A 13,540-nucleotide genomic window follows, 5' to 3' on the forward strand; every position below is an offset into this window, starting at 1 on the left:
GGCTGCCGCCTCGGAACGGAAGCTCTCGGCCCCGCCTCCTCGGGTGACGGACACTTCCGCCGGGGGGACCCGACGCGCCCCGACTTCCCAGCATGCCCCGCGCCGTCTCCCTGGCGACGGCGGCGGTGGCGTCGGTTCTGGAGCTCCGTGGACTGGCGGCTCCTCTAGGTCGGCGCCGCAGTCCGCTCGTCCGCCCCTCCGCCCGTCCGGGAGCGGGAAAGGTCACGCGAGCCGAACTCCGCTCGCGGGGAAGGCGCCGCCCGGGCCGCGTCGGGCATCTCGCAGGCGCCGTCCCCGCGCGCAGCCCATTCACCGCGCGGGCCGCAGGGCCGAGACGAGCCCCCGGGCTTGTTTTGAGGGTAGGTTTAGTGCAACCTGGCGTCAGGTCGCCTTCCTGTTTATCGCCTGCGAAGAGGACTGAATCACTCCTTCCCTGGTCTTTTGCTGTGAGCAAAATGGGCTGCTCTTCCTCGCAGGAATGTCTCCACTTTTTCCAAGTTCCCATCCTGTTGTTTTACTTTTTTACCTTTTTGGTTTTGCAAGGTAGGATGTCGCTCTAGCCCAGGCTAGCCTAGAATTAATTCACTATGTAGTCTCAGGCAGGCCTCGAACTCACGACGCTCCTCCTACCTCTGCCTCCCGAGCGCTGGGAGTAAAGGCGTGCGGCACCACCACGCTAGGCTCAATCCTGCTTTCTTTCTTATCTCCTTTTTTTGTTTGTTTGTTTGTGTTTTTTTTTTTTATTTCGAGGTAAGGTCTCACTCTAGTCCATGCTGACCTGGAGCTCACTATGTAGTCTCAGTGTGGCCTCGAACTCAATCCACCTACCTTTGCATCCCAAGTACTGGGATTAAAGGCGTGCGCCACCACACCCGGCCTCTATCCTGCTTTCTTAACTTTCCCTTCTCCTTGGGCCTCAGTTGGGCTGCTGGGCGCATATTTGGTCCTCACAACATTTAAGGAACACCTAGCATATGTCAGGTGTGATGCCAGGTAATGGGAGTACAATGATAAAGAAGGTGTTTACCTGGCACTCAAGTTGATTCACCCTTCAAGAGCGACTGGTGCCCACGCCGGAGCGGGGAGCTCTAGAATCTGGACTGTGGAGGACGTTCTTAGGTAGTTCTGTAGATGAACCAAGAGACCAGCAGTGTGGATAACCTGCAGGTGGACAGACCTGAGCCTCTAAGGTTGGTCCCCAGGGAATCTAGTCCCCATTAAATCTCACATCTAGGAATTTAGGTAGGCATATTAACGTCCCTGGAATTGAGTAAAACGACTGACTAGTACATTATTTATGAAATAAAATGTGATAAATGGGTATCGACATATGTGGTTGATTGCCTTGGAGGTTTTTGTGGGTAATAGACATTGCTGTGTAAAGCCCATGGGCTGTTATTTTAAACAGTCGTTTGTATTATTGCTTTGGGATTGTTGAATCTGAAAACCTAACTCGAAGGCATGGTCTTTAATGTGAAATCATAGTTTCTTATATATTTTAAGACAAAACACGCTTTTTAACAAATCATTTAATACTTTGATGAAATAGTGATTTTGCTGCATACCTACTCATATGAAATAATCCTTTTATAATTCTGCTCTACATGTCACAACTCCTTGAGGAATTGTGGTTTTTAACTATATCACATTTATATCCAGCTAACATTAAGATGGAAGTTTAGGTTTACATTTTGTTGTGTTACTTCCAATCCAAGGAGATTACTTTCTACCCAGTACATATAATAGAAATTGGATTTGAATTTGCTTATGATGAAAAAAAAAATCACTGAATCTATATCCTTTGCACATGTATTCTAATAATAAAACCTGCTATAAAGTCTACACAGAAAAAGTCTAAAGGAAACCAGCATCATGCCAATTTATGGTTTAATCCCAACTTACTGTTTGTAAGCCAAAAAAGACATAAAATGGGAAGAGAGCAGTACAAGAAAGGGAATGCATATGCACATTTAAGGAAGCTGATTCTATATTTGGATTTTTAAAATTAAAAATATAAATCTTAAACAGAATGTGGATCATAAAAGAGATTCACATCCCAGAAGTAGTTGCAAATTTGGACTATTCAGTTTGACACATTTGGATGTACTAAGGAAGGCTCTCTTCCTGCAAAACATTGCTATGAAACATATCTTCTGGAATTTTCAGTAGCTCCACCATTTTTTTTTCTCACAAAAGATAACTGATGTAATGACACAAGGTGCCAGTTCTGTTGCCAGAAACTTGAACTTTTGTAGGAGTCTTGTGTTTTTAGACATGACCTATGGAGTTTTCATATTTCAGGCATTGACCAAGACTTCTTGCATGACTTTGACCATCACTGAGACTGGAATGTTACGTTTCAGTGAATGAACAAGCCAGTCTTGTCTTGTGTGGAGCAATGCTGAAATTCCAAGAGGCAGCTAAGTGCATGAGTGGATCCACAGTCATTTCCACTTACCCAAGGACCTTGATTGCAAGAAGATATGCACTTCAAAAGAAACTTGGCAGTGGAAGTTTTGGAACTGTCTATCTGGTTTCAGATAAGAAAGCCAAACAAGGAGAGGAATTGTAAGTAATAATACTTCACACAAATCTTGACTTGGCTGCTCTGTATACATAGCTGCAGGCTGATTAAAAACATGGAGTCATTGCATTAAAGCAAGCTAGTAAAGATAGAAAAGTTCCTTCACTGATCTTACTTCCCATACTTACCCCCCTTTTCTTGCAATCTTGGGGTTTGGACCCAAGGCTTCAAACATGTCAGGAACCTTTAACACAACCTCTGATTAAAAATATTAAAACCATCCATGATGTGAATAAAATATATACATGACTCAAGGTGAATGGATTAGATTATGTGAAAATAAAATTTGAATTCAGACCACAGTTGCAGTTACAGCATTGCTTCTACTTACCTTGACTGGAACTTCCTGAATGAAAGAAGATGAATTGTTCTTAATGACTGTATTTTGTGAAATGCTATGAACTGCATATACACTGCAATTCACATTTCAGATAAAGGGGTTATACTCAAGGAAGTATGGTATGAATTTTCTTTGGCATTTTTATGGAAGAGATGTTCAAAATCTTTATCCAGAAGTTCTCTGTTTAGACCAAATGGAGCTTCTCCTTTAATATTAGTTTATGTTAATGTCCCCTGTCACCTTCATTTCTTTAATTAGATCCAGTGAACTCTCGTAATAGAGAAAGATTAATATCACTTAATAGTAGTACTCTTTCAGATTAGCTTTCATTTATAGATTCAGCATTTTTATTTGCTGCAGTTAAAAGTTGGAACTGAAGTTAACTTCAGCTTGTTACATGGAAACTCAGGAGGAGTAAAAAGCAAAAGGAAGAGAAATGTATGAAATCAGCCTTTTGCTCTTAGAAAGTCAAGTGTCCATCCCATAATCTTTTATTCAGAAGCTTTTAGCTCCTATAGCTTAGTCCAGATTTTTCTCATGGGAGATTTAAGGATGGATTTAAGTCATTGGGATTTTTGTATTTCTTCATGTCATTGGAATTTAAAAGATATTGCTGATAGCTTATTTTAAAGATCAACTTTTTAAAATATTTTATTTATGACAGAGAGAGAGGGGCAGATACAAAGAGAAAGAAGGGGTGTGCCAGCGCCTCTAGCCACTGCAGACGAACTCTAGATGTATGCTCCACTCTGGAGTTATGTGGGTACTGGGGAGTTGAAGTAGGGTCCTTAGGCTTCACAGGCAAGCGTGTTAACCATTAAGCCATCTCGCCAGTCCCAAAGATCAACCCCTGAAATCATCTCTATACCTAGCATTTTTAAAAGCTGCAGTGATCTGGAACTCATAATTTCCAGTCAGTTCCCACAGATATAAAGAAGGGTGAAAGAGCTGGCCTTTTGGGGGATTCTTAAAGCATGAATGATACTCTGTATTAGTTACTTTTCTTGTTGCTCTGGCAAAATACCTGACAAAAACCACTTAAGGAAGGAAGGATTTATTTTGGCACATGGTTTGCGAATAGAGTCCGTATGATAGAAAAGCGAGGCGGCAGCAGCCCGAGGCATTTTTCACACTGCATCCACTGTGTGGCAGAGGGGAGAGATGAATGCTCAGTTTGCTTTCTCCTTTTTCTTTCTGTGTTCAGCCCCAGACCAACGCCCAGGGGATGCTGCTGCCCATATTCGCAGTGGGCCTTCCCACCTCAGTAAACCTCTGGAAGCCCTCACAGACACACCCAAAGGTGTGTCTCCTGGGTGATTCTCAGTCCAGTCAAGTTGACAATGCAGATTAAGCATCACATACTCTTCCCCCTTGTCTTCAACTTTAATAGAATATCCTAGCTGTTGTGAGAAACACTGTGTTCTGTTACAAAATGTGTCAGGCAAGGCTGAGTGTGGTCAGCATGCCTGTCCCTGTGGGCAGGACTGCTCCTGGCTGTCAGAGATCATGGCCACACACTCGGAAATGCCACGTGCAAGCTGTCAAGTGGCCACCAATCCCAGGGCTTTGTGACAAGGTGAGTCCAGGAGCGCTCGCTGTGCAAGCTGGGAAACTGCTCTGGCGGGCCAGCAGTCTACAGGGAGGAGGGACTTCAGCCCTCTGGCTAAGACATCGCATACTTTATTTGAAAAAGGCTTCCCCCACTCCCTCATCCCTAAATTTACTTTTTGTGCTATACAGCACAACATGCTGACTTTCTCGCAGTTAGTAGAGAACTTTCTAACACCTAATACTGAGCCAGGACTTGTGGGGGAAAAAAGAACATACTGTAGAAATATATGCAATTTGAGTTTTGTCAACTGATGAAGAATACAAGGAATTTAAGGAGAATTCACAGGAGGCATAAAAAGTCAATAAAAGTAATATAGAGGGCTGGAGAGATGGCTTAGCGGTTAAGCGCTTGCCTGTGAAGCCTAAGGACCCCAGTTCGAGGCTCAGTTCCCCAGGTCCCACGTTAGCCAGATGCACAAGGGGGCGCACGCGTCTGGAGTTCGTTTGCAGAGGCTGGAAGCCCTGGCGTGCCCATTCTCTCTCTCTCCCTCTCTCTGTCTTTCTCTCTGTGTCTGTCGCTCTCAAATAAATAAATTAAAAAAAAAAAGTAATATAGAATCAGGCATATGAAAGCCACACTCTAGAGCTTCAGATGTGAGGTGGACGAGTACAGATGGTCTGGGTGTATGTGGGGTGAGTCTTGTCTGTGGTGGGAAGAGAGAGAGACAGGGAGAGAGGAAGACAAGACTGGCTGCTTGGTTGGACAAGATTTGTATGCGACTTTTCGTTTTGAGCTAATCTTACAACACATGATTTGAATTCAGGCACAGTGGCTCGTGCCTGTAATGTCAGCCCTCAGGAGACTGAGGTAGGAGGATCACTAAGTGTGAAGTCATCATGGGCTACATTATGAGTTCCAGGTTACTCTGACCTAGAGTGAGCCCCTGCCTCAAAAGAAATAAAAACAAACACACAAAGGCTTGCACTGAACCTGGAAAAACTATGTGTCGTTTTGTGGAATGAATCCAGTGGTGAGGATGATGATGTTCAAGCCATCTGGCTCCAGAAGGTCAATCTGAAATGTATGGGAAAGAAATCTCTCACTGGAATCTCTAAAGCATGCAACACACTGGCTGCATTCTATTTTCAGATGTGTTTTGTATGGCAGATACAGTGTTTCTTTTAAAATCAAAATCAGGGGCTGGAGAGATGGCTTAGCGGTTAAGGCACTTGCCTACAAAACCAAAGGACCCACTTTAGCCAGATGCACAAGATGGTGCACGCATCTGGGGTTTGTTTGCAGTGGCTGGAAGCACTGGTGTGCCTATTTTCTCCCTCCCTCTCTCTCTCTCTCTCTCTTTCTGTCTCTGTCAAATAAATAAAATATTTTTTAAAAAGAAGATTTGTGCCACCATGCCTGACCAAGAAAAAATTAGTTGTCAGTATTTCTAAGTGGTAAGCTATCAAAACATATGAGCATTTCATTTTCTGAGAAAAATACAGAGACCTGGCATCATTTGTTAAGCCCTGTGCCCATGTAGTCACAGTGAGCTGGGGATGGGTAGCAGCTGCTTCCTTCAGACAGCCCATTTTCTCCCATTCACCACACCCTGCCGCTTCACAGCCCTGCACCCAGTCACAGCACACCTCTCCACTTGTCGTGACTGACATATATATCTGCTTTTGGAACTCTTCACTAAAATCAGGAAGAGAGCGGATATGGCTGGTCACCAAGTCTTAGAATGCTCGAAGGAGGGCAATTCAGTATCACCTTTATTATCATGGATTTGGTGATCAACAAGTCAGGAAGGAAAGACATGCCCAATCATAACTGTGACATCATGGTTAGATGGCTTCCTAATCTACAAACTGGGCATAATTCTTCATGGGAGTGTAGTAATTTACATAAAATACAGTAATACTGAAGATTAATCTTCATTACAAGCAATCTAAGTCAACAGAATGAAGGAATCCTAATATCTTAATTAAAACTAGTTTATCATGGCCCTGTGACTTAAATTAGAACCCTCCACTAAATGTAAAACTTTTCATGCCACTTTTTGTTGCACATTTGTATGTACAGAATGTGATATGTCTATGTGTGGTGTAGGCACAGAGGTGCGCACCCATGCATGTGTGTGGCAGCCAGAGGAGAATGGGGGCATCCTCTTACAGCTCATCTGTATTTCTTTCCTAGAGATGAGGCTTTGCACCTCTGAGCTGCTGTCTGTCAGTGAGCCCAATGCTTCTCAGGCCACTGTTTCTCACAGGCTGGGGTTACAAATGGGCTTGGCCACATTCAGCCTTTTATCTTTCACATGGCTTCTGGGAAGTCTTAACTTGGCAGAGGCCCTTGTGCTTAAGCAGCACGCGCCCTTAACCACTGAGCCACGTCATCATCCCTTATTTCACTTTTTACAAGAAAATTCTCCCCAAACAATCCAGCATTCTGCATGCAACTTCAAAAATTTGAAGGGCCAGAGTGAGACCCTACCTCAAAAAGACAAAAACAATTTTTTTGGAGGACATTTCTGGCATTGTAGCAATTCTGTTGCCATCTTTTAAAATACTTCTGCAGCTGATCAAAAGATGTTGATATCAAGCCAGGCGTGGTGGCACATACCTTTAATCCCAGCACTCAGGAGGAAGAAGTAGGAGGATTGCCATGAGTTCAAGGCCGCCCTGAGACTCTAGTGAATTTCAGGGTCAGCCTGGGCTAGAGAGTGACTCTACCTTGAAAAACCAAAAAAAAAAAAAAAAAGATACTGATATCAGAATGTGAACCGTTTTAGCTGTGAGATACCAACTCCTCTGCAATGATGAGGTTTAATCCATGTAGGAAAATAAACTCATTAATTTTTAGACTCCCACCCCCCTTAGTTGTTGACAAGTGAACCTTCATTTGGAGAGCAAAGCACATGATCATCACTCCTTGTCCAAGCACTTTGGTTACGCCGGGTCTTGAACCCTGCATCATAGGCTATACTCCAAACATAGGAAATTAGTTAATGTTAGAGTTAGGCAAGATGAACACCTGCCAGGAACTTCTATGATGTTTCAAATGCTGTTTCCTTAATAGATCAGATTCCCTTCATTGTTCTGGGGACATGCACATAGCTTTTTTTCTCTCCTGATTACACACTTTTATTTTCAATATTGGTGTGATCCCTGTGCTGTTTGGACTCGAGTCACTCAAAGGGAAAAAGTTCTGTGTCCCCGGGAACGGAAGGCCATGCCTAGGTCAGGGAACATGACAGCGAGGATAGCAGGTACCGCTGACAGATGTCGTATACCCTCCCCTTCAGACAGAGCTGCTGCAACTCGCCACTGAGATCTGCTGAGACCTGGCCAGCTGGGCTCGGGCCTGACTTTTGGCCCATATGACTGAGGCTCTGGTCTTATGTGCCTGTGCCCCTCTCCTCTGAACAGGAGTGCACACACTACCTACCAGTCGAGAAGGACAGGCTGTCAGGAAATGGGGTAGGAGCAGAAAGGTCAGATCAGGCTAACACCTTAGCACAGGTGAGGGAAGACTGTCTCGGCCTGGACTGACACAAGCAAATGCACACACTTCAGCTGCATTCAGTATAGCACAAAAGGTACAGGTAGAGCCAGGCGTGGCACACGCCTTTAATCCCAGCACTCGGGAGGCAGAGGTAGAAGGATCACTGTGAGTTCGAGGCCACCCTGAGACTACATAATGAATTCTAGGTCATCCTGGGCTACAATGAGACCCTACCTCGCAAAAAATCCAAAGAGAAAAAAAGTGCTACAGGTAGAAGAGTGAGATGAAGCCAGAATGACACCAAGATTTTTGACAGATGACAGAAGAATCAAAATTGCTTTTCTGGTTCAGGGAATGAAAGAAAATAAGAATATGTAAAGGCCACTCTTGAGTTTAAATAGTCAACTACAACATTAAAACAAATACGGGACAAGAAAATTGGACTTTCAGTGATCTTAAAAAAAAATAAGCTAGGGCTGGAGAGGTGGTTTAGCGGTTAAGCACTTGCCTGTGAAGCCTAAGGACGGTTCAAGGCTCGATTCCCCAGGACCCACGTTAGCCAGATGCACAAGGGGGCACACGCGTCTGGAGTTCGTTTGCAGTGACTGGAAGCCCTGGTGTGCCCATTCTCTCTCTCTCTCTCTGTCTCTCTCAAATAAATAATAAATTTAAAAAAAATTAGCTAAAGGTTTGGGTGGAACTCAAGTTCATTAGAATTCTCATGACAATCAAGAGTGCTTGGAGGAGGGGCTGGAGAGATGGCTTAGCAGTTAAGGCGTTTGCCTGCAAAGTCAAAGGATCCATGTTTGATTTCCCAGGATTCACATAAGCCAGATGTACAAGGTGGCACATGCGTCTGGAGTTTCTTTGCAGTGGCTGAAGGCCCTGGCGTGCCCATTCTCTCTCCTCCCTGTCTCTCTCTCTTGGTGGAGATTGGAGGGCTCAGGGAGATGGCTCAGTAATTAAAGGTGCTTACTTGCAAAGCCTGCTGGCCAGGGTTCGATTCCCAGCCATGCAATGTAAAGGTGGATAGGCATGCATTTGCAGTGTCTAGAGAGCACGTCTCATGCTTAGCTTTTTGAACAAACAAGAAAAGCAGATCACATCTTTACATGTCCCTTGTAGAAAGGCTAAATGTTAACGATATGACTTGAGCAGATCATGGGTCTGAGTTAGGTTGCAGCATGCACACTACTCGCTCTTACGAAAGTTAGGTTCATACACTTCTAGATTTAACCAAAGGACTTGACAAAATGGAACCACTGTGTGTATATGTACTTAGTGCCTCTTAACTTTTCCATCAGAGTATTGTAATTTATTGTTTTGCCACTTGGGGGCACCACCCCATCATTGACATTTTGTCTACACTGTGAGCATTAATTACAGTGTAAACATAACATTCCTTTGAATTTTTATTGACTTCCCCATAGCTGTGGGATAAAAATAAAAACTACAGGCATTACACTTGATTAGTACATGTTTGGAGAGAATTTTATTTTGGTGCAGATATCTGGCATTCCTTTTTTAGTTATTGCAGTATAGTAAAATTAAATTGTGAAATTGAGTAAGTGAATGATGTAGAAGTTGCTTCCTTCATATTATGCATCATAAAATTTAGAAACCAATTTTTGCAAATATTTTTCTTTCATAATTATAGACATTTTTGTCTAAAGGATCTAGTTCATAATTTCATTTTATATTGTTACTAAGCTGCCAAAGTAGTTTTTCCTTTTAGAAAATCCCAGATTTTTTTCAAATGACCCAAAAACTTAGCCCAGAAGTACCAAAATAATTAAGAATGAGTAATAGTTCTGTAATATGTAGATTTTATAACATCAGAAGGAAATTTTCAGTAACTCAGTTATGACAGCAATTTCGGCCACTTAAAAGTGAATTGCTGTCAGCAAAGCTCATGTTTATATGTTATACTTTCAATGGATATTTCTGTCAGAATTATCTAATCATCTTAGCATGTCCTTACCAGTTCTGAATCATTTTAAGAAAATCATCAGTGGGCTTAATGAGGCCAACTTTGAGCTCATTCACTGTGTCCTTATTAAAGCTATCATTTTTATATCATGACCAGGAGTTCTCTCCAGTGGCTATCTGTGGAGGAAGAGTGGGCTTATTGAGTGGGTTGAGTTAATTTAATAGAACTCAGTGGTTTATGCACTCGGGAGTAATGAAAGCAGTTTGGAGGAAACTAATGCTTTGGTTCCATTTTGCCTTGCTGCGTCTCAAAACAGTTTTCATCAATTTTATATTGAACTGGTCATTTTTTAAAAAAAAATATTCAGTCTTTATTTTATGACATTATATGAAAGTATATTAAAATTGATTTTAAAATGTTCACATCCTGAATGGTCTTTTACTAAGTCTAAAATGGATAGATTTGGGCCTGGACTTCTCTGTAGGCCTGGACTTCTCTGAGGGTCTGGACTTCTCTGTGGGCCTGAACTTCTCTGAGGGCCTGGACTTCTCTGAGGGCTTGGACTTCTCTGAGGGTCTGGACTTCTCTGAGGACCTGGACTTCTCTGTGGGTCTGGACTTCACTGTAGGTCTGGACTGTTTTTGCAGGTGTTGAGGAATTGAATTCAGGGCAAGTCAGGCCCTTGCAGCCACCCATGCATGCACAGCAAGTGTTCTTAACCTGCTGAGCCATCTCTGCGAGCCCCCAAAGTATTTTAATCTTTCATACCAATAAACCTTACTGTTATTTTAGAGAAAAATTACAGACTTTATTTTTCATAGCCTTTCTTACAGCAGTGAAACAGAAGGCTGAATTGTAGTTGAGATTTTGTTAAGTGTACTAGTTTCCCAAGTTTCAAGAGTGGGAACTTTGATATTGAGTCACTGATTAGAATGTGTTCAGGTGTTAGTTTTCTCAGTCTCTCCCATATACAGTATTCATTTAGTATTTTAATTAAACTTTGGTTAATGAATGCTTCTTCTTTCCTATTCATTTCAATGTGTAGGAACCCTTTTAAATTTAATCACTTGGCTCTACCCGCCTTCCCAGATTTGTGGCCCAATTGCCCTTTATTCTCTTTCTCCCTGTAGTGCATCTTCTATCTTAGGGAATTCATAGCCAGGCATATGCTGTGGTTTTCAGGACAAAACAGCCATTGCACTTACAATATTGCATTTGCTCTTTAGTGCAGCTGCTTTTATTTTTTATTTTGAAGAAAGAGAGAGAATTGGCATGTCAGGGCCTCAGCCACTGTAATTCAACTCTAGACACTTGTGCCACCTAGTGGGTATGTGCTTGCCTCACCTTTATGCTTCTGGCTTGTGTGGGATCTGAAGAGTCAAACATGGGTCCTTAGGCTTCTTAGGCAAGTGCCTTAACTGCTAAGCCATCTCTCCAGCCCAAACAGCTGCTTTTAGTTCATGTTCTGTTTCAAAGATGTCTATGCAGTGACTACTGAGTCTTGGTGAGAAGTGGTGACTATTTAAATAATTGATTTAGAAATGAAAATTATATGATGGGTCAATGGTCAGCATGTTTTTCAAGGTGGTTTGAAATGACATAGGAAGTGAATTAAGTCATTCAATATAGATTGGACTTACCTCAAGCTGAATTTTAAGTGGTCTTCTGCTGTACTCACCTTGATGTCACTAGGACAGATTGCAGGAACGAAAGCAACTGATGGGAGGAAAGGGCTTACTTCAGTGCACTGACTCTAGGGGAAGGTTCATTGTGACAGGAAAGCATGGTAGAGCAGAGACTGGGCATCACTTCTTGCCACAGCAGCTGGCAGAAAGCAGGAAGAGAGTGAGCAGAGCTCTGGTAAGGGAAGGCTGGGTTATAACACCCCAAATCTCACCCCAAGCAACACACTTCCTCCAGCAAAGCTCTACCTCCCAAATTGTTACCAGCTGGGGACCAAGCATTCAAAACACAATGGACAACATCTGATTTGAACCACCACACCCATGAAAGTGTGCTTTCTTCCTATCTTTAAAGGAACTGTGTATTCAGATTATGAGAAAGGAAAAGCAGATACTAAAGGTATTTTGAAAACCTAAAACAGTAGAAAGTGTCTCTTAGGTAAAGCTTATTTTGGTATTATTTTGATAGTTCCATGTAATCATGGAAACTCATATTTGTGCATATGTGTTTGTGTGTATAATGTTCATGTGAGTGTAAGCACACAATCTTGTTCCATAATTCTTTCACTTTACCAGAAGTTGTGCCTAGCTGGTGTCATATTCTGGTCTGATATTGAAGAGGTTGGAGCTCAGTATTTCCAGACCATTCTTGGAAATGCAGTAGAAGTACCCAGTGAGAATGTCTACTTTATATATATTTTAAAAAATCAAAAGGAATGCATAGGGCCCCTTGTTAAAAGCCCACAATAGAAACACTAACTGCCTATGCCTCATAGTCTGGGTTTATGATGGGGTGGTCCTTAGTAGCTGCCTAGGCTCCTGTTAAACACTCACTCCAGGATTCCTTGGAAACTGTGCTTCCCTGAATAATTTATTATATATAGTGATCAATTATTCACAACTCATTATTACAACTGAAATAAAACCTAAAAGTGGAATCACTGTGCCACTTATGAATATCCAAGAGGTCATCAGGAGATGGCAGAGAAGTTTTAAGTCCTTGCTGCTCCTCTCTGAGGGGACTCCTTCTGAGAGAATCAGAATCCTTGAAGGCAGTGACAAATGCCTCCCTGCTGGTCCTGCTGCATCAGCTCATCCACTCATGCCGCTGTTTATCTTTTTAATTCTGGCCTCATTTACACCTAGAAATAAGATTTCAGTTTGAGAGACTGTAGACATTTATGCCCCTGCCATTTATTAAACCATTTTTAGGAGGTCCACAAGACATAAAAACTTGGATATAGAATGTCTTTTCTGAGATAAAATGCAGGTATCTTTAAAACATTTTTATTGGCAAGAAACACTTTAAAACATTTTATTGGCAAGAATCACATTACATTGCTTATTTCATCAGCTATATATGAGTTGTATTTTATTTATTTATTGGCTTATACCTTTCATATAAAAAAGTCATAGTTTTAATATTTATTGTATAGAAAGCATTTCAGTAAATTGATGTAACAGTGGAATCAAAAGAGTTCTTTTGTTTTTAAGTCTCTGAACTACAGTTGGAAATTGCACAGCTTAAAATAGACTGATACATTTAAAAATGTGTTTAAATAGTTGGGAAGTTGAAATTCCAGTTCTGTTAGGATATAAAGCAGAAAGTCTTCTCTAAAGGTTTCTTGCCTCCCCACCGGCTGGGCACTGGTATTGGAGAATGGTGTGACTGTTAATGCGTCATAGCTCAGCTACTATTTAGTGTTCTGGCATTTTCTGTGTGTTTACTTCCAAAAGTAAATTAGTTGTAATATTGAGCAAGAGTCCTTAGATATTGGGAGAAACTGCCTAGTCTAAAAAGTTCCAGCCTATAGATAAGTTTCCAAACCATTGCATAAGTATGTTTTTGTATTCAGTAGAGACTCCAGCCTTTTACTCAGTCTCAAATGGAATGTGCTTCTCAAAATGGAATGACAGCTAGGTGTTTAGGCAGGTTTAACTTGGTCTA

At 42.0% G+C, this 13,540-nt stretch overlaps 1 protein-coding gene across 9 annotated transcripts in view; it reads left to right on the forward strand.

The window, feature by feature from the left end:
* The first annotated feature begins 279 nt into the window (after positions 1–279).
* Nek11 (NIMA related kinase 11) overlaps positions 280–13,540 on the forward strand; it is a 253,223-nt gene continuing 239,962 nt past the window's right edge. For 4 of the 9 annotated variants that reach the window (XM_045136961.1, XM_045136967.1, XM_045136966.1 and 1 more), the window contains exons 1-2: positions 760–1,242; positions 2,302–2,568. In XM_045136961.1, the coding sequence (XP_044992896.1) occupies positions 2,399–2,568 (170 nt within the window). In that variant the 5' untranslated portion in view covers positions 760–1,242; positions 2,302–2,398. Of the gene's footprint in view, positions 360–759; positions 1,243–2,301; positions 2,569–13,540 lie in introns of those variants that run through there. The other 5 variants (XM_045136965.1, XM_045136962.1, XM_045136964.1 and 2 more) reach the window with 5 other exon arrangements.

This window comes from Jaculus jaculus, chromosome 17 (genome assembly GCF_020740685.1).
Source record: "Jaculus jaculus isolate mJacJac1 chromosome 17, mJacJac1.mat.Y.cur, whole genome shotgun sequence".
Classification (NCBI taxonomy): domain Eukaryota; kingdom Metazoa; phylum Chordata; class Mammalia; order Rodentia; family Dipodidae; genus Jaculus; species Jaculus jaculus.